At 39.3% G+C, this 19,618-nt stretch overlaps 1 protein-coding gene across 1 annotated transcript; it reads right to left on the bottom strand.

Annotated features, from left to right (window-relative positions):
* Positions 1–8,463: 8,463 nt before the first annotated feature.
* LOC143213185 (secretin receptor) lies at positions 8,464–19,556 on the bottom strand. Its single transcript, XM_076432819.1, has 10 exons — positions 18,835–19,556; positions 18,133–18,479; positions 16,960–17,054; positions 16,732–16,897; positions 16,330–16,492; positions 16,117–16,247; positions 15,301–15,392; positions 15,082–15,220; positions 10,216–15,004; positions 8,464–8,605 (listed from the first exon to the last, which is right to left on the bottom strand). The coding sequence occupies exons 1-9, from the start codon at positions 18,911–18,913 to the stop codon at positions 14,774–14,776; spliced, it is 1,443 nt and encodes a 480-aa protein (XP_076288934.1). The 5' UTR covers positions 18,914–19,556; the 3' UTR covers positions 8,464–8,605; positions 10,216–14,773.
* Positions 19,557–19,618: the final 62 nt, after the last annotated feature.

Genomic DNA, 19,618 nt, shown 5'->3' with positions numbered 1-19,618 from the left:
ATGAGCCCTTGAAAAGGATGGAGACTTGAAATCCATAATAATACATCATAATTTATAGGAGAAAGGCACAAATTTTGAGTCCGGTAAAGTAAAGTTCACCCATTGCTACTTTTGTAACCTCGTCGAAGCCCCGAGTATCGTCGCGAGCAAGCGGAACGGGATTCACGACCCCGCAAGGTTCGTCGTATGGACTTGCGGTATTCGGACGCTTCAAAAATTTCTTAAAGAAATTATGTCATCGATATTTTACTTACATCCGAATAATACCACGCCAAAGCCTGTACCCACACGAAGCACAAGTAGTTCACGATTCTCACAGACAAATACACCAAGCGATCCTTTTTCACGTGTATCTTGAGCAGCCTGTACACATAAATCCCGTACATAACGTAGCCCACAGCGATGACCATGATCATTCTGTAAGAGTAGTTTAGGAAGATCCAAAACTTCGTGTCGGAGTAATGCAGTGGTCTTAATCCGGTTAGGCTGTTCACTGCGGCGACGATTTTGGTTGCACTTGCGAAACTGGTCGCTTGTGCTTGCTCTTTCGTTCTGGAATTATCTCGCATTTTGTTGCTCCGTAAAAGTTCTTTGATGATTCTTTAATAATTCCTCTTCTGGTTATTCTACTTAAAGTAAAGCATCCTCATCGGTCTTCTCCTTTCTACAATAATTGTGTTGCTTGCACTACAAACACTGCAAAACGCGTTTCCCTTTCTCTGCACAATGAAAATAGGCAATCATCTATAATAGTTGTTACGTTCTTCGAGAATTTAAGCTAGAAAATCTTCTTTGCACTCTTTAGGTTCTGCACTGCGGTGTTCAGATGGTTAACAAGTTAGGCTACCAACCTGCTTCCTTCTGTTTTCTTACTGACAACATCGGATTGAGCTCATTGTTTGGGTTGTTTATCCCGTACGTGCAATTATGAAAGCTCCCATGATGTGCACGATGAACAGGGTATTCATCTGTTTGAAACGCAGCGACGTTTATGGTTATTTCACTTCGGGAAATTGCTCGACGATATAGTCGGCATGTTAGGCTAATTTATCATCGTTGCACTTCGCCAGCTTCGACATTTAGCAAATTAAATGAACTTTTTAATTCGATAGAAAACGACAGATAAGAATAAACGAATAAAAATCCCTCGATGATAGTGTAGCGAGGTTGTCGTTGTCTGCTCCCGGTGAATTCGACATCCCATGGTATTAAAGCGTTTACAGAGATTTTACCTGGGCCCAGTACGAGCTGTTTTACGATGGGGTTTTATTTAATTAAAACATCGAATCTTGTTTTATCTTAAAGTCAAAATTTTATATTATAGCATTTCTTGAAAATTTTCGTAAGCCATAAATGCGTAAACACGCGCAGTTTATTTATGAGTAGACTGCGGATGTTTCTGCAATTTCCTATTTTTATAGTCAAATTTTAAGGAAGTGGAATGGAATAAAATCGTATTTTTCATGGAAACAGCCCTCGTAGATCTCAAATAAATAAAGATCGTACTAAATTCGAGTGAATTTTATTTTATAGCATTTCTTGAAAATTGTAGTAATTACATGATTGTAAGGTGAAATATTATATTATTATATGAGCCGTTCACAGGCCAAATTGATTAACTCCACTTTTTGAAATATTTCAAATTTAAGTGTCAAAGTACTTGGTTCAGTTATAACTTTTTTTACTTACAATAAATTTCCCAAATAATACAGATTAACACCATTAAACGACAAAACATTTAACTCCGTACTCTAATATAAATCGAGTCACATGCGAAAGCAATTCGAAACATTTTTTCACCAGGTGATTGGTACAATAGTATCAAAACCAACAAACAGAAAGTAGGACCATTTAATGTAATTCCAATGACTCATAAGGGTTTTGTCTCAATAAAGCCTTTAGAGGATTCTATCATTAACAGAAAAAAACAATTAATGAGTTAGCAGTAGACTGGCTTCAAATTCACTGGATAAAATTGAAACGTCAAAGCCCCATGTCATAAATTAAATTAAACTAAAAATTAAATAAATAATATAATAATAAACTAAATAAATTAAATGTCATAAAATTAGTGCCATAAATAGAAAAAAATCTGAAGCAGGTAAACCACTAGGTCTGAAAAATATACATAGACCAGCCTTTGCTATATCCTATAGGTAGAACTGTGACCAGAGAAAAGAGGAAAGATATGATGGACCTCTTATAAAATTCATTAATTTCTCCTAATAAACATAATTACTACAAAAACTTAAGAATAAATCGATATGACGGGACCTCAAATACAGCTGACGAAGAAGACATCATTTATATTGCTGATGAATCAATAAAAAATAATAATATATCGTAGGAGAACAGTTATTTTTCATCGTTGCGAAAAATCTTTTAGAAAATGTAAAATAATAAACTTTTTCTGCAATAAAAAATATAATTTGAAGACTGATTTCGTTGTTATTACTTATTTTCACTTGTCAAATCGATTAACTTCCTTGTCACCCAAAAATTGTGATATTAATAACGATTACACCAAGGTTACTCTATCTTACTCATTCTACATGTTTTTATATGAAGGCTACATCTGTATTTATGCATTATACAATGTTTATTTCAATTTTTATTCTAAAGTGAATTTTGAACAACAATGTATATTATTTCATCACATTTCTCCACTTTCTGTTTTATGAAGTTAATCGATTTGGCCTATGAGCGGCTCATATTATATGTATTGTTCGATTGAATTGTGCCTGAAAAGATTGAGTAACATTTAAACCTAATTGATAATCCGGCCGTATGGATTGAGCCCATTGTATCAGAATGATAAGATACGTTGTTATGGAACTGGCGCACTGTAACAGATAGAATTCATCAAGGAGCAATGAAGTATCTCGCGATCATTTGTACACACATAGATCAAGATCATCGGAACAAACCTGTCTCAGAAAGCTGCAACTCAGACTGAAGGAATCGATCTTGCTGTCACACAATTGGATTAATGAAAGCTGCAGAGAAAACTGCAAGATCTGCAAAAAATGTAGATTTTTTCAAATAACATTGCATGGAATAACAAAACGAAGATTCAAATGATTCTCACCTCATCCTTCAACTCGACGTCAAAATCGGAAATGGAGGACTCGTGGATGATCTGTATCACTTTCTTTATCTGGAAATGAAATATTGTCAATATCATAACAACAATTCAATATTGCAACAAGTAAAGATTTTACCTCCTTGACAGTGCTTTCGCAGACGTAGCATGTTATCGAGATCTTCGCACACGTGAACAAAATGTCCCACATTGGCACAGACGTTCCTCTAAGTCCTAATGGTTCTTCGTGGTATTTTCTCAACTCTGCATATACGTTGTACAGAATGATGACGAAGTTTACGACGAACACGAACGAGTAAACCATGATTTGAGAGTCGAAGGTTCTGTTGATCGTTTCCATGATCCTGCACAGCTGCAGGTGAATGCACCTTGGGGCACAGAATAATGTTACAAAACTGAATGAACTTCGTGGAATTAAGCAATCTTGTGCAGCAGACCTGTCCCCACCATCGATCAGTCCGTTCTTAGTAGAATGCAGTAGTGGAAGGACAGCATTTTATAATAAGGCCAAGAACAGGGTGGTACTGGCCCGAATTATAACATAGTTTAGGAGAAATGTAGAAAGTGGGGCCCTAAGTCCTAAACTATGCTCTCTAGGGCATGAAAGGATAGAGAAGAAAGGGCCTCGGTCCTAGACTTGCGGTTTTTTTTAGTGGGTATTGGGGACATCGAACAACTGTGTCCCGAGTCCCGCACTACCCCCTTCCGGGGTGTACGTAAAAGTGTTTTTCCGCACGTCTTTAAAAAACAAAAAATGAAAGGTGGATGTATCTTGGAACTTAGGAAGTGTTATAAAAATTAAGTCCGTTCCCCCACTACCTAATTCTGGCGGTACGACCGTGTCGAATAGTGGAGGAACATCACCGCCCACTTAGCGAAACAAAGAAGTGGGAGAATAGGGCACTACGACGGACAGCATTTTATATTGGGTTGGCAAGAAAGTAATTTCAGTATTTTAAGGTGAAATATAAAATCGGATTTCTTTATTCAAGCGATGAACTCTCATCAATAAAATATTGTCTTATTTGTTCTTTTTGGCGAAAGATCATGGAACAGAAGGGAAAATATCTTATTCATTAAAGATCATTGCTTGAATAAAAAAATTCGGTTCTATTTCACCTTAAAATATCGAAATTACTTTCTTGCCAACCCGATAATAATAAATTGTACGTGATTATTTAAATGGTTACCTGATTTCCTGAAGCATATGAACCTTTTTTCCACGCTGCAGCTCATGTTTCACGCCGGGAATCTTGATCAAAGGGGAAACTCGTATTCGACGGAGAGAATGTTCGGGTATGCATTCGTTTAAATACTTTTGCACATTTCTTCGGTCTGATTTATTTTCATTGCATAGATCTCCTGCGTTTATCCGACGACTCTCCACCAGGAACGTCTTCAGGAGATCGTTCGTCTGCTTGAAGCTGCACTTCAACCAACTGATGACATGAACATGTAAAGAAAATATACATTGTTCTTGTAACAGGATATTCCAAAGATGTTCTTCAAATCAGAAGGAAAATTACGCACCACGTGTATGTCATGAAGTCCAGAAGAACCTGCGTGCCGATGTTCGCGATGTAGCTGAAGAAGACTCGGGACATTCCAATGGTCGTAGGCGTAGGCAAGACCCAATTTCCCAGCACGATGAAAACCATCAGCACGTGCAGAATCGTGGCACTATAAGTTCCTATTATCCACAAAAGTATGTTGCGATTGTTGGCGACGGCGCCTAGCTTCGTCAAGCTCTCTTCCAGGACAGCGATCCTGCGTCTGAGACGTGGAATCTCCTAAGAGAAGCAGGAAGAATTGCAATAGGGTCGTTCCATGCCAAATTCATCACTTTTTGCAGGCACCATCGTCGATTTTGTTCTAGATGCAATATGTCGTAGTCCATGTGAAATTAGGGGGGTTTAAGTCAACATTTTGCCAGTTTTGATTTTTTTTAGAAATGACAGGCTTTCGAAATTTGCAATTTATGCCCATTTTGGCGAAAACAGGCCTCACTCACGAATTTTTATCTCAGGAATTGTTTGTCCGATTGAGCTACATTTTTTTTTTGTTTTATTCGGAAAGGATTGGGCTATTACAAAATAATTTTTCTAACCTCGATAATCAACTTTATGATGTCGAAAAATTTAAACAAATTCTTTTTTTACGTTTTTTGCGATGAGGGGCCAGAGTGATTTCAATTTTACAAAAATATGGTTATATTCCTTGAAGTTTCCCCTTTAAAATGAGCCCTTGAAAAGGATGGAGACTTGAAATCCATAATAATACATCATAATTTATAGGAGAAAGGCACAAATTTTGAGTCCGGTAAAGTAAAGTTCACCCATTGTTACTTTTGTAACCTCGTCGAAGCCCCGAGTATCGTCGCGAGCAAGCGGAACGGGATTCACGACCCCGCAAGGTTCGTCGTATGGACTTGCGGTATTCGGACGCTTCAAAAATTTTTTAAAGAAATTATGTCATCGATATTTTACTTACATTCGAATGATACCAGCCCAAGGCCTGTACCCACACGAAGCACAAGTAGTTCCCGATTCTCATAGACAAATACACCAAGCGATCCTTTTTCACGTGTATCTTGAGCAGCCTGTACACATAAATCCCGTACATAACGTAGCCCACAGCGATGACCATGATCATTCTGTAAGAGTAGTTTAGGAAGATCCAAAACTTCGTATCGGAGTAATGCAGTGGTCTTAATCCGGTTAGGCTGTTCACTGCGACGACGATTTTGGTTGCACTTGCGAAACTGGTCGCTTGTGCTTGCTCTTTCGTTCTGGAATTATCTCGCATTTTGTTGCTCCGTAAAAGTTCTTTGATGATTCTTTAATAATTCCTCTTCTGGTTATTCTACTTAAAGTAAAGCATCTTCATCGGTCTTCTCCTTTCTTCAATAATTGTGTTGCTTGCACTACAAACACTGCAAAACGCGTTTCCCTTTCTCTGCACAATGAAAATAGGCAATCATCTATAATAGTTGTTACGTTCTTCGAGAATTTAAGCTAGAAAATCTTCTTTGCACTCTTTAGGTTCTGCACTGCGGTGTTCAGATGGTTAACAAATTAGGCTACCAACCTGCTTCCTTCTGTTTTCTTACTAACAACATTGGATTGAGCTCATTGTATGGGTTGTTTATCCCGTACTTGTAATTATGGAAGCTCCGATGATGTGCATGATCAACAGGCAATTCATCTGTCTGAAACGCAGCGGCGGTTATGATTGTCCCACTTTGGGAAATTGCTCGACGATATAGTCGGGCTGTTAGGTTAATTTATCATCGATGCACTTCGCCAGCTTCGACAGCTAGCAAATTAAATGAACTTTTTAATTCGATAGAAAACAACAGATAAGAATAAACAAATAAAAGTCCCTCGATGATAGTTAATTTTCTGCATCAGGTGCGCACCCCTTCAGCAACCGCGAGGGGATCAATACTTGCTTCGAATGGTTTTAAAGTTTATTTCTGAACTTTACTATGTATTAGGTCATCCCATAAGTTCGTGCCGTTTTTCGAGCGGTTGCATATGTCACTTTTCTTGGATTACAATTTTTATTTAGCATCCGTAGTTTATTTATGAGTAAACTGCAGATGTTTATGCAATTTTCAATTTTGTATAGACAAATTTTAAGGAAGTGGAATGGCATGAAATTGTATTTTTCATGAAAACATCCTTTGTAGATCTAAAACAAATAAAAATGGTACTAAATTCTACCGAATTTTATATTCTAGCATTTCTTGAAAATGTTTGTTAGCCATAAATGCGTAAACATTCGCAGTTTATTTATGAGTCTCAAAGGATGATGAGTTCCAGGTCCGTGTCCCGAAGGCGTGACAGAAAAATGGAAACGAGAAAGGAAACCGATGAGCCGTGAAGTTGGTTCTTTCGGACAACGCTAATCGAATGCCAGTTACGTTCGACGATGGCCAGTAACGATCGGGGAAGATACAGTTTGGCCTTTCAAGGTCATCCCCCACTACTCGTTATCCTGATTCGATCGTCTTTGCTCCGCCCAATTCCCTAAAAGAGCGAGCTGCTACGAAGAAACGTACAAATTACGTAAAAAGAATTTTCATACAATTTCGAATATTCTATTTATAGAAAAAATGGTTGAACTTGCCGAAGTGATTCAAGGGAGGAGAGTCTGACCAACTATTTTTCACGCTGAAAACACGATTCGATCGCGATAGTTAGGTGACGAGGACTATAAGGGGAAATAGAGGATTTAGGTGCTCGTGGGGAGCGATAATCCCAGGGGTACCAAGCTTGAGACGGTTCGCTAATTCCCTGAACAAGATTGATTTAAGTGGACCGGGTTTTCTGGTCGATTTCGAGCAGCATTGTCGCGTTCTCGAATTAATTATAGCATTCACGAAAAAATGATCTTGAAGGAAACTGAATTGAGAAACTAGCTATTTTCTGTCGTTTATTTATTTATCCAAAGCTCACATATGTTCTATTACAATAAATAATAACGTCGAATGGTGGTAAACTGTGCAGCACCCTAGCAGTGTTCGTTCGATTAACAATTTTCGCATTGACAGCGCAATGGTTTACATGATAATTGTACATGTGTGTGTGTACAGTGTGCAAGGGTTTGAAACATGCTCTGTAAAAATAGTTTTTGTTCGGTTTCGAGTCAAGCCTCGAGGACATGATTCAAATAGGCGATGTAGCAAATGGCTAACCGGAGGATCTCGATTTTCGAGAGCTTTTTATCCGGTGGCAGCGTCGGCAGCAGCTTCCGAAGCTCCGCGAAGGCTAGATTGAAGGCCTCTACTCTCACCCTTTCCCTGTAATTAGCAAAGAATTACTTAAAACTGCCAACAAAATTACACTGTCCAACAAATTTCAACTTTTTTTTCTGATTTCAATATACTGTTGGTCCTTCTTATAGAATTCTTTGCGCTGATTCCGAATCTGTCCTTAATTCTTCTCCTATACGCACAGTTTTTGGAAAACATGGCTTTAAAAAATATGTTTTTTTTTCAAAGTCATGTTTCTCAAAAATTGTGCGTATAGGTGAAAAATTAAGGACAGATTATTCGGAATCAGCGCTAAAATCTCTATAAGAAGGACCCAATAGTATATTGAAAATGGTGTTGGACAGTGTAATTTCTTGAGAAATGATCGTACAGGGTCGATCTGGCTAAACTTCGGCTCATTTTAAAGCTAGAAGCCTCCAGATTCACGATACATCGTACTCACCGTGTAGCATGAGCTGTTCGATACTTCTGCGTCGCTCTTCTGCGTCTTCGTCTCTCCTCCCTCGTAAGTGTGCCTCCGCCGGATGCACCTGTTCCGTTCACGACAACCCCGTGCCCGCTGATCATAGAATTCTTCATTTGTCTCTTTTATTTATGAAACTAGAAAAGTCGAGATGGTTCGCAAAAATTCCGGTTACCGACTCCCCAGATTTTTATTATCCTCGTTTCATTTCTATTGTCCACGCGGAACTGCAGTTGCGAGAGTCCATTATCGTCTCCACCCTCTGTAATTTAATGTGTAGAACGTCAAACTGAATATCTGGTGAAACACCAGATTTTAAGATATTTTGACAAAGGTTTCTGAAGAAATGGGTCCTCGGTTTTTTATCTATCATATCGTGTAAAAATGTGTCGGAGTAAAATGAACAACAGGGTGCGAAAGTAGACTATTCAAGCTTTGAAATGAGCCTAAGTTCATTGGTGTACGATTGTTTTTCATTCTTGGATAAGCCCCTTTTCATTTCCCATCAGTTTTAACTCCATAAAGTAATATTTTATACTTCTAAATTGTGAATGTTTTCTCTAAAATCCGTATCAATACCTCCGATCGGAAACATTCTGCCACGGGTTGTAAAAGGGATTGCAATAACAACATATTGCAGTGGATGTTTTAACGATAGTGCAGAAGCAGCTTCGACGGATTTACTTGATGGAGCACAACGTAATGGAATTATTTTATTCGCATTATCACCCCCAGTCACGCGCACCGAGCGTGAAAACATCGATATGTGCGTTTCGGCTGAAATCGTCGGATAGTCCCGCGGGAATCGCATCCGAATTCGGGACAAGAGGTTTTCGCCACGAGAAATAATAACCTAATCAAATATTAGCCGCGCGCTGTTCCCATGCGAAGCAGTACGAAACACGAAAGGGTTGTTCAACCGGAACACGATAAAATTAGGAAGAACTTAACGATTAAATACACTGTCTATCGAAGAGCTACGTTAGTTGAAGTGTACGTCGCCCTTTAAAGAATAAGAAAGACAACGCGCCGATAAATAAACTATCGGAACGACGGCAGAATCGGGAGACGAACAGAGAACCGTATTAAAGAAGGAATAGCCCCGATCCCCAATGGACTCTTAAATCCCGAGCAATTCGATGGAAACTGACGAAAGGTAGCGTTGCATAATTCAAAAAATGCGTCGCCGTTCTGCAGAGGATGCGGTACGGTCCTCCTCAATTATTAATAGCAAACGTCCCTCGATCTATCCCGCGATCTGATTCTTATGATAAATCCGACGATCTGTATGGACTGGTCGCGGTCGTTTTAATATTTCACAGGATTCGCCACATGTCGACGTGCTTTTATTATCGACACGATTTCGCATAACGTCGCCCCCTGTGTTACGTTTCGTATTCCACCCCGAAAACGACGGAATTACAATCGTATAACCGAGACGCTTCCTTTAAACACCGTAATAAACGCGACTGATGCGACATCGGCTTGCTACAATTTGTTTGTGCAAAGTAAACATTGTCTGCATCGGCTGCGGGAAAGTGGAGTCGCAGAAAAACCGATTTCTTCCCCGAATAATTTTAATAGGCTGCAAATGATGCGCCGGCGTTCCTTTTCGCAAAATAAAAATGTTCTACCCGAATTGCTTAATAGTTTGAGAATAATGTAACTGAATAATGGTTTCACTGTTTTAAATCACACTAATAATTAGATAATTAGACCAAGAACTTGGTTGGGTGAAATATGAGACAGTAAAGGTTTAGAAAAATTTAAAAACATCGTTGTTCTGTATGTAACGAAGTCGTTAGGAGATGAAATGAATTTTTGTAATAATAAACGACAGGAAGTTAGGTAATAATAAAATATAATACCAACCATGAGAGAGAGATCGTGGTCCGGCCTTCGCCCTCTTCTAGAATCCGTGTAGGTCCATGGCTCACTTTGTACTTGCGATCACTATGTATTATTTTGAAAAAACACTACTTTTGTGAAGAACGTGTTCTGAACTCGGTGATTTGATCGAACAGTTTTTCGACGTAACGTTTCTGCGACTTTTGAGCGGCAAGTGTCAAGGACGATTGCTCCACGAGATCAACAGCAGCACCGTCTGATAATATCTCCAGGTTTCCCGTGGGCAGGCTGCAACCCCTAACAGGAAGATCCTCGAAACCACGCCCACCATGCATTCTCTCGTTCTCCACCGTTCGTATCTCGTCCGTTCATCTTCCTCCCACAGCATCCCCCGAGTTCTCCAATCGAATCGCAGATTGCGAGACCGCCCCAAACCGCCCGCCATTCTGTCGGCGCCGAGGATGTTCGAAGCGTGGGACGGAGCAAACGTAGATGGGTGGACCATTTTATCGATCATGCGAGCTCTTCAGGCTTCGCGATTCTCGTCTCGGTGACCAAATCCTTGCTTTTTTCCATATTTTATTCCGCAAATTCAATTTCACTCAATCGTTTACGTATTCCAAATAGCACACGACGTGTTAAAGACGTCCGTTTTAACTCTATTTTAGGCCTGGAAGTCTTTCGTCCTAAAAAGACGTCTTTAAGACTATAAACAGTGTGGTTTTTACATACCCATAATCTAGCTGTATTAGCAATGGTATTATTTGTTCGAGTTAGTGTTTTTGCTTCAATTTCAACTTGAACTTCAACTTCAACTTCAATTTTTATTGTAATTGTAATTATTATTATTTTTATCGTGATTCTAATTGCAATTGTTATTGTTATTACACTTTTTACGTCAATTCCACATTCTTCTAATAAAGCTTATTATTGGTTTAACTTTAAACTCGATTTTTACTGTTTCCTGCTTTTATTTTAATTAGCACTTATGCACCTTTAAGACTTCTTATGAACGGTTTGAAGACCACCCGAATGTACTACACGAACGTCTCCCTACAAAAAAAGTTCTAATCACTGAAACCGTAAAATAAATCGTGAAAGAACGGGAAAAATGAACCATCCTGTCGAAGGAAGCTCTCCTTCTTTTGTTAACATTTTTGGTTAACACTTTCGGTCTACCTGCAATTTTCTAAGGGTGCAGTTATAGTGGAGCGGCGAGCATCGATGATAGCGGCGCGGCGCGGTGAAAACAATCCAACATTCGTGACAATATTTCGACACATACTAAAGAAAAAGTACATACAGTGACTCCCACAAATATTCGGACATTCTTAAAAAGCCGATAACTTTTTTACAATTGGACTATACGATTTGAACTTTTTTGGAAGAGCTAGAGCAATTAGTTTACTACAAGATGTGAAAAAAATTTTTCCAAAAATTGCAATTCATCGGAATTGTAGAAAAAATACTAAAAGTTGCATTTTACAACTTTTTAATGCGGGCCTATATTGAAAATTTAAAAAATACGTTTTGTAGATCTGTGTCAATTATATGCACTGTGAAAGTTTCATCGAAATCGGTTGATGCGGAAAAAAGCGACAGGCATTAAAAGATGTAAGAATCTGCAGTTATAGGCCGAGAATCGTGAAAATCTGCAATTTTTACCATCTTTAAACGTTTGTAGCTCATTGGAACGTCAATTTTGACGTAATTTTCAGAATATGTTTAATTCACAAAGATCTACAAAACGTATTTTTTAAATTTTCAATATATGCCCGCATAAGAAAGTTGTAAAATGCAACTTTTAGTATTTTTTCTACAATTCCGATCAATTGCAATTTTTGGAAAATTTTTTTTCACATCTTGTAGTAAACTAATTGCTCTAGCTTTCCCAAAAAAGTTCAAATCGTATAGTACAATATTAAAAAAATTATCGCCTTTTTAAGAGTGTCCGAATATTTGTGGGAGTCACTGTATGTATTTTCTTTGTTTTTCTTTTTTTTTCACCGCACAGCTCACCTGGCTGCTCCACTATAAATCCACCCTAACGGAGATTTCGAGATCGACGATCAAAGGTTCCGAATTTCCAGTCTATCATGCTAAAATTAATGTCGCCACAAGTAATTTTATTAATAATAATAATATATTTCAAGTGTTTCTCTCTCGGACAGGTCTCCCAAGTATTCGTATTTACCATTTTGTTTATTTACAGCTGGCAAATTGGAGGAGGGCAGAGGGGAGATTATTATGGCGCGAGAACATCGGCACAGATGCTCCTCCTTCAGCACCTGATCCTTCCTCTGAGGAAATCCATACTGTGTTTCGCTTTCACTGCCATTTTCATACCACTCTATTGTATTATATTAAATGATTGCAGAAATTCAGGTGTCCCCTGATTTTACTTTATTGAATTTATACCGCGCGATGTAACTCTATGCATCTAATTAATTATATTATTAATAAACGAACGCGCCTGATCAAACTGATCAGTGTCGACACGCAAATCAAAGAGGAACAACAAAAAGAAAGCAGAAGGGTTTCGAAAAACGGAAAGAGGTGTCGATGGGGCAGCTCTCGAATATTACAATTGCGCAAATTGTTCGGACAAATTGCAACATACGAGCAAAGGGTGAATAACCGAGTGATCAACGTTGAGTAATAATATAGGGAGGGTAGAACAGTCACGTGTCGTTGATTACAATACTGCAGTGGACCATCTAGAACCACATTCTAATCGACCACCGTCCGATTAATGTTTCTCGTGGTTACAAGTGTCATGAGATAGTTCAGCGTTCGCTATTTTTCATCCCCAGCCCTTTCAACACCCTTTCCTTCTCGCGCGACACGTGACTTTAGAGGGTGGTTTTCATCATCGCGAAACGCGTCGACGATTTTTAACTCGTTGCGGTATTTATTATATGTATGTACATTATTGTACACGTATTCGTACATATACACTGCAAGGAAGATTAATTAATTAGATATACACTGGATTCGAAGTGACTTTCTCAGATTCTATACCTCGTCCATACTCATACGTCTAAATCGAAGAACTGTCGCATGTCGGTAGCGTTGGCCGCGATACCGAAATGGTAAGCGAACGATTTTACATCCACCAAAATTATTAACAGACATTTAAGAATTATATTTGTGTTTCGTTGTACAAACTCTAAACACGAGAGAGAGAGAGAACCATTCTCTAAACCTTTAATTCACAAATATAAGGTGGAGTGGGGTGAGTCCGTCTACGGGGCAAGTCCGTTAATTGGTTATTTTTATTATAATATGAACGAAATTTCTCTAGCTTGCATTTATTAATGTTTATCTATGCACCGGGCCCCGCGATTGAGAGGGCCCCAACATGATCAAGAACTAAAGTAATGTAATTTTTCTGAAGTAATTAATGTATTAGCAAAAACAAAATCACGCATTAAATAAACACGCATTAGTAATATATGTTCGTGTTTGTAATTTTTTTTCACTTTACAAAAAATGTAGGGTTTCTTGCACCCAGGCCCCTTTATACAGAGAGGGCCGGCCCTGAGTATAAGTTAGTATGAACTATTCTACATAGATGTCGGCCAGGAATAAAGGTGTTTTCCTCGCTTAAATCAACCAATGCCAAACAGTCACGTGAGAGGTACACGTACAACTTTGAGGTTACCCTGAACGTGCAATAGTTTACAAGTTATTAATATATTCTGTGTTGTTATTTTAGGTAAGTACAACAAATATTGATGTAGGTTTACATTAAATGAACCGTTTCTATTGTATTTTTTAAAATTTATTGAGAAAAACACTAAGATGATCTTGCTCCGTAAATATTACTACATGGGGCAAGTCCGTACTATCACGGTGGGGTAAGTCCGTACTGTATGGGTAACTATAAAACTAAACAATATATTTAATGCAACAAGAAGCATTTTGTAGCAGGCTTGATATAATCATTCTTTTCTTGCCCCGTAGCACTCGAAACAAGGTTCGAAATCATTTTTAACTCTCAGAGACGGACTTGCCCCATTTTCGGGGCAAGTGCGTCCAAGTTGACACTGTACAATATCCTATCAAAACGATAATTTTCAAGTAAAATTAGAATCCTACATAATACTAATTCATCAGTAATAACTGTGGCAAGAGTTTGATACCAAGAACGTTAAGTTTTTACGTACCAGACTGAAACTACATCGGTTTAAAGTCCAACTTTGCAAAAACTAGGGCGGACTTACCTTACTCCACCTTACATATAATTGTACAATATACAGGTATGAATACTAACACACAGAAAAGTATTCGGTTGCAAAAATTGATAAGTAGACTGCGGATTTTTATGCAAAATAAAATATGCTTGCATTGTTTGCAAGACACAGGAGCGAAATAAAAATTTGTTCCATCTTTTAATGATCTTATTGAACCGAAACTAGTACACAGTGGTGCCCTTAAATATTTTTAATATGACCACTGTCTTAAATTGTGCGTAGCCATTTTTATCATAAAAGCATAAAATCAGCAGTCTATTAAATTGATTAGGGATCGTACAATGTTAATAGAATGTTTCATAAAGAATTGGTTTATATATATACGACTAGAATTTGTCCACTTGTAGTACGGTCATGTTTCTCATAGTAGAGCCGCTGATGGCGGGTCGTTCGGTATCCGAGGATTTTTGACACTGTCGTTTCAGTTGTCTCTTCCTCGACATTTTGCACAGAGAGTGACAAATGGCTTTCTTGGACCATCTGGCTCTCCAGGCTAGCTTGATCTCTGAACGTACCTCTGCGTTCAGCAGACAGTAGAGTAGGGCTACGAAGGTACCCTAGAAATATTTTAAATGTTGAAATCGATGGTTCTGATCAGTTTTATTTTGCGAAAACTGCGAGAGGATTGAGTTACCTGAAAAGAGGCGAAGAACTGGTCGCAGAAGAGCCAAATCAGCTCCACACGGTGATCTTTGTGATAAGAGAAGCCTAAGAACAGGGCATAGTGAGCTCCGAAAAGTGGGACGAGAACTAACGTGGACTTGGCCCACCTACTGTCCAATTGAAATATTTCATTTTAGTCTTCAATAACAATTACTATGGAGCAGAAAATCTGACGATCGTTGATAGACACCTGTACTGCATCTTCTTGCGCTGCAGGTGCACAGAGGTCTTCAGCTTGACGAAGAGTACGCGGACTATGTTGATGAACAGCAGGAAGTTGAACTGCCAAGAGGTTAATTACACAGGGTGAGTCACCTTAAATATCTTTGTTGTTTTCAAAGATACATTAAATGTCTCGAGGACGAGGACAAAGTTGAATAATACATTTTTAAATGTTTTCGGCGCAACGGTTCGATCGTTTATTACGAATTATAAAGCAATTTTGCTAATTGTCAAACAAAGCGATCGAACCGTTGCGCCGAAAACATTTAAAAATTTATTATCAGCAAATACGATCGATAGAAGAAACATATTTACAAAGTTGAATGGTGATAAACGTATTCTGCTTCCACATTTTAGTTTTATACGTTTCTTCTGCCCGTGACCTTGGATGACCTTGAGTAATTATAGTCACTGAATTCGTAACGTAAGGGACTATCATTGTAGATGTTTGAAAAAGGGTGGTTCCATTAAAAAAATTAAGGTGACCTTGATATCTCTAAAAAAAATGACAAAACTAAAATTTTGTTTGGTATTGTATTGTGTGAGCTCCATTTTACCATTCAACTTTGTCCTCGAGACATTTAATGTATCTTTGAAGACAACAAAGATATTTGAGGTGATAAAGTTAGGTGACTCACCCTGTATCTATGTATAAAAGCTTAAATGATTTTAATTATAGAATATATAAAGTGCCCTAAACAGCTACAAAAATTACAACTATCTCTGAAAAATCAATTTCGAATATAAACACCTAGCGTCCTCGCGTGATTTGAAAACTACTCACTATGATCGAGATCATGATGGGTATTCTGATGACCAAGAACAAAGATGGATTCTCGTGAGTGGTCCAGCAGAGCGTGTCCTCGATCGTAGCTCGGATTATGATCCACGGAGCCACCACGAACACGGGCAAACCTTCCTCCCCAAAAAGGAACGTGTTGTGTAAATAATGAACTAACGTTTTCAAGTGGAAGCTAATTTATAGAAGATTAGTCACCCCATCCCATCAGAATATAAAGATTAGTCGCCGCGCTGTCCGCGCAGAACGCCAGAACAACCAGATTATGGAGATACAGCCCCTCCATCAGTATCCACGAGTAGTTGGCAACGATGAAGAACTGCCACATGCTTGTAATCGTCTTGCACACCAAGATCTGGAACTGATCATTCAATTCCAAGTTATTTGATTCATCATCAAAGCTTCATTTCGTTGCGATCAGTGACGCGTTACCCCATGGGCAACTTGGGCAAATGCCCGGGGCCCCAAGCAAAAGGAGGCCCGAACACAAATCAAGATCCAAGATCCAAATTCTACATTTTTCTCATAAAGTTATTTAGTTGGGGCTACTTTGCCCAAGGCCCCAACTAGTTATAACGCGCTACTGGTTACGATGCCTACGTTTCGCTGTTTGATGAACGCGTCCTTCCCATCGACGTAGATCACGTCCATAGCTAAACCGATCCCATCGTCGAAGATCCAGTCCCTAATCAGTGCCATGAACGCCCTCATTATGAACGAGGCGAATAGGTGCATGTGCAACCTGTTTCTGGGATTCCTCAGTTTCCTAGAGTGCGGACATATTTCAGGTTTCAATTTCAGTCGTCACAGGACCAAAGGTATTTTTACCTTAACAGAGAGAAGATGATAATTGCAATGACGAGCATGGTGAACGAAGTAGTGTAACCGATCTGCGAGACGATCCTGACGATCGGCAGCCATTTCTGCGGACGTAACAACCAAGCTCAGTCACGTTTCTGCTCCTCGAGACACTTCGAGGATAATATTTTGCACCCCAAATTCACCCTTTTCCAAATACAGGGTGACAAGAAATAACGGAGTTAATCATTTCTTATTATAATTCTGTCAAATTGACGAATTTTGAAAAACCAAATAATCACAACCATAACATGGACCTTTAGTATTCATATATTGAAGAAGTTTCGAAACGGCCACCCTCTGCGCCGTTACAGAGGTTCAAACGTGTCTTGAAATTTTCGGCAATGGGCCGCAGCTCTTCTGGCTCCATTCGGTCCCACTCCTGGTACAGAGATTTTTTGAATGACTCCAAATTTTTATGAGGTCGAGCACAGGCCCTGGCCTCCAAAATCGACCACACGCAGTAGTCCATCGGTTTGAGATTCGGTGAGTACAGCGGCCATTCCACAGATGTGATGAAACCTGGAAAATGGGCTTTGCCCCACTCCTGAGTTGTTTTCGCCCTGTGGGCCGGCGCGGAAACCTGCTGTAACGTCCATTCCGGATCGCCGAGGTGCTGTTGGGCCCACAGAAGTACAACAGCTTCGAGAATGTCCCGTCGATACACTTCTTGGTTGATTTTGACCCCTTGATCCACGAAAACCGTAGCAAATCCCATTTTCCAGGTTTCATCACATCTGCGGAATGGCCGCCATACTCACCGTATCTCAACTCTATGAACTCCAGCGTTTGGTCGATTTTGGAGGTCAGGGCCTGTGCTCAGCCCCATAAAAGTTTCGAGTCGCTGAAAAAATGTCTGCGCCGGGTGTGGGACCGAATGACGCCAGAAGAGCTGCGGCCCATATCCGAAAATTTCAAAACACGTTTGAGCCTTTGAATCGGCTCAAAGGGTGGCCACTTCGAAACTTCTTAAATATATGAATACTAAAGGTCCATGTTATGGTTGTTATCATTTGGTCTTTCAAAAGTCGTCGATTTGACAGAATTATAATAAGAAAAGTTTAACTCCGTTATTTCTTGTCACCCTGTAAAGTACTATTAAGAATTTGGAGTACGAAACCTACAACAATAATTTATTCTTACGCGCAGCAAAAAGGTATCGGTGCGACCATACCCGCTCGACTGCGCCATCTCGAACCTCAGACCGCCGATCTCGCTAATAGTCTGAGTCGTGAACTCGTCAGAAAAGTCGCAGAGGCTGTAATTGCCCCACGAAATCCTTTCGGAATTTTTGTACCATTCACTGTTTGGAAGACAGGCTTTAGTGGCGATCGACGTATTGTTCATTTCCATTATAGTTCTTGGTTCTTCATTAGTTTCGAAGCTTGTCCCAGGTGGACAAGGTAGAATCGCTGTTGTCGAGGCCCTCGTTGATGGCCAGCAGAGGATCCCGTCGAAAAATGGGGGACAGTTCGATGACGATTCATCATCTACTCGCGAGAACCAGATTAACTCTAGACTGACTTTGGTTTTCGAGAAAAGTTCATTCGAATCGTATGATATCATTCAAGATAGAATTGAATTGAATTATACTTGTTTAACGCTAAACCTACCGAGCCTTAAAAGTAACTGGTACACACATGTTCCCTTATAAAAATGACAAGATTGATTTTATTTAGACTTTGTGCAGCTCCTATTGTGATACGTGCTCTACCAAAGATATCTATACAATCGTTTATTATGAAATCACTTTTATTATTTTTCTAACAGTAAAATAAAAAACCTGGAACCGGTCACCCTGGCCAGTGTTGGTAGGTTTAGTATTAATAACTTCAGAGGACTCACGCTGCGACCGCAGTCGTTCGCACTTCTGCTGCTCCTCTCTGTAGAAGCTATCCATCGTCGCCGTGACATTGGCCATCATGGTCCTTCGGATGTTGCAAAGAACTTGCACGGAGATTCAACGTTTCGCGAACTTCACGGGTTCGACAAACTGGAATTTATTAATTGAGAGACCCGGTAGCGATGAGGAAGTCGCATTCCTTGTAGCGCGAGGAGACGATGCGAGGTATTTGAAATCTGGGATCGAAGTGAGCCACGAGTGGACGGCAATCGGCCTGTTTGCTGTCCTGCCTCGCCCTCCATTTTCTTTCTTGACAGGTAAACTCCAGGTGAAAGGTAGACGGATAAGGGTAGCTTAGCTTCCATCGCATAATTTCGCGGAAATGTTATTATTATGAAAATATCTTGTGAAAAGAAATTTTTTCAAAAATTCCTACAAATCATAGAAAATACTAAAAGTCGCATTTCGCAACTTTTTTACGTGGGCATATACTGAAAATTTAAAAAATACGTTTTGCAATTTGTTTTGTAGCAAACCAGTTGTTTCAGCTTCTCGAAAAACTTCAAAGACGAACGCTCCACTATTAAAAAAGTTATCCTCTGTTTAACAGCGCCCGAATATTAGTGGGAGTCACTGTATATTGGTACAGAGAATGACAAAACACCACTACTGGTGGATGAAACGGCAAATGCAATAAAGCAAATCGGTTTACCATCACGTGTGCCATCCATCAAAATCGTGATGGGTAAAGTGTTCCACCGAGTACATCTATACCGACTCGATAAG

The sequence above is a fragment of the Lasioglossum baleicum genome, chromosome 10, assembly GCF_051020765.1.
Source record: "Lasioglossum baleicum chromosome 10, iyLasBale1, whole genome shotgun sequence".
In the NCBI taxonomy this organism is placed as follows: domain Eukaryota; kingdom Metazoa; phylum Arthropoda; class Insecta; order Hymenoptera; family Halictidae; genus Lasioglossum; species Lasioglossum baleicum.
Note: the sequence above shows the minus strand (reverse complement) of the source record. Positions and strands in the feature narration are given on the sequence as shown.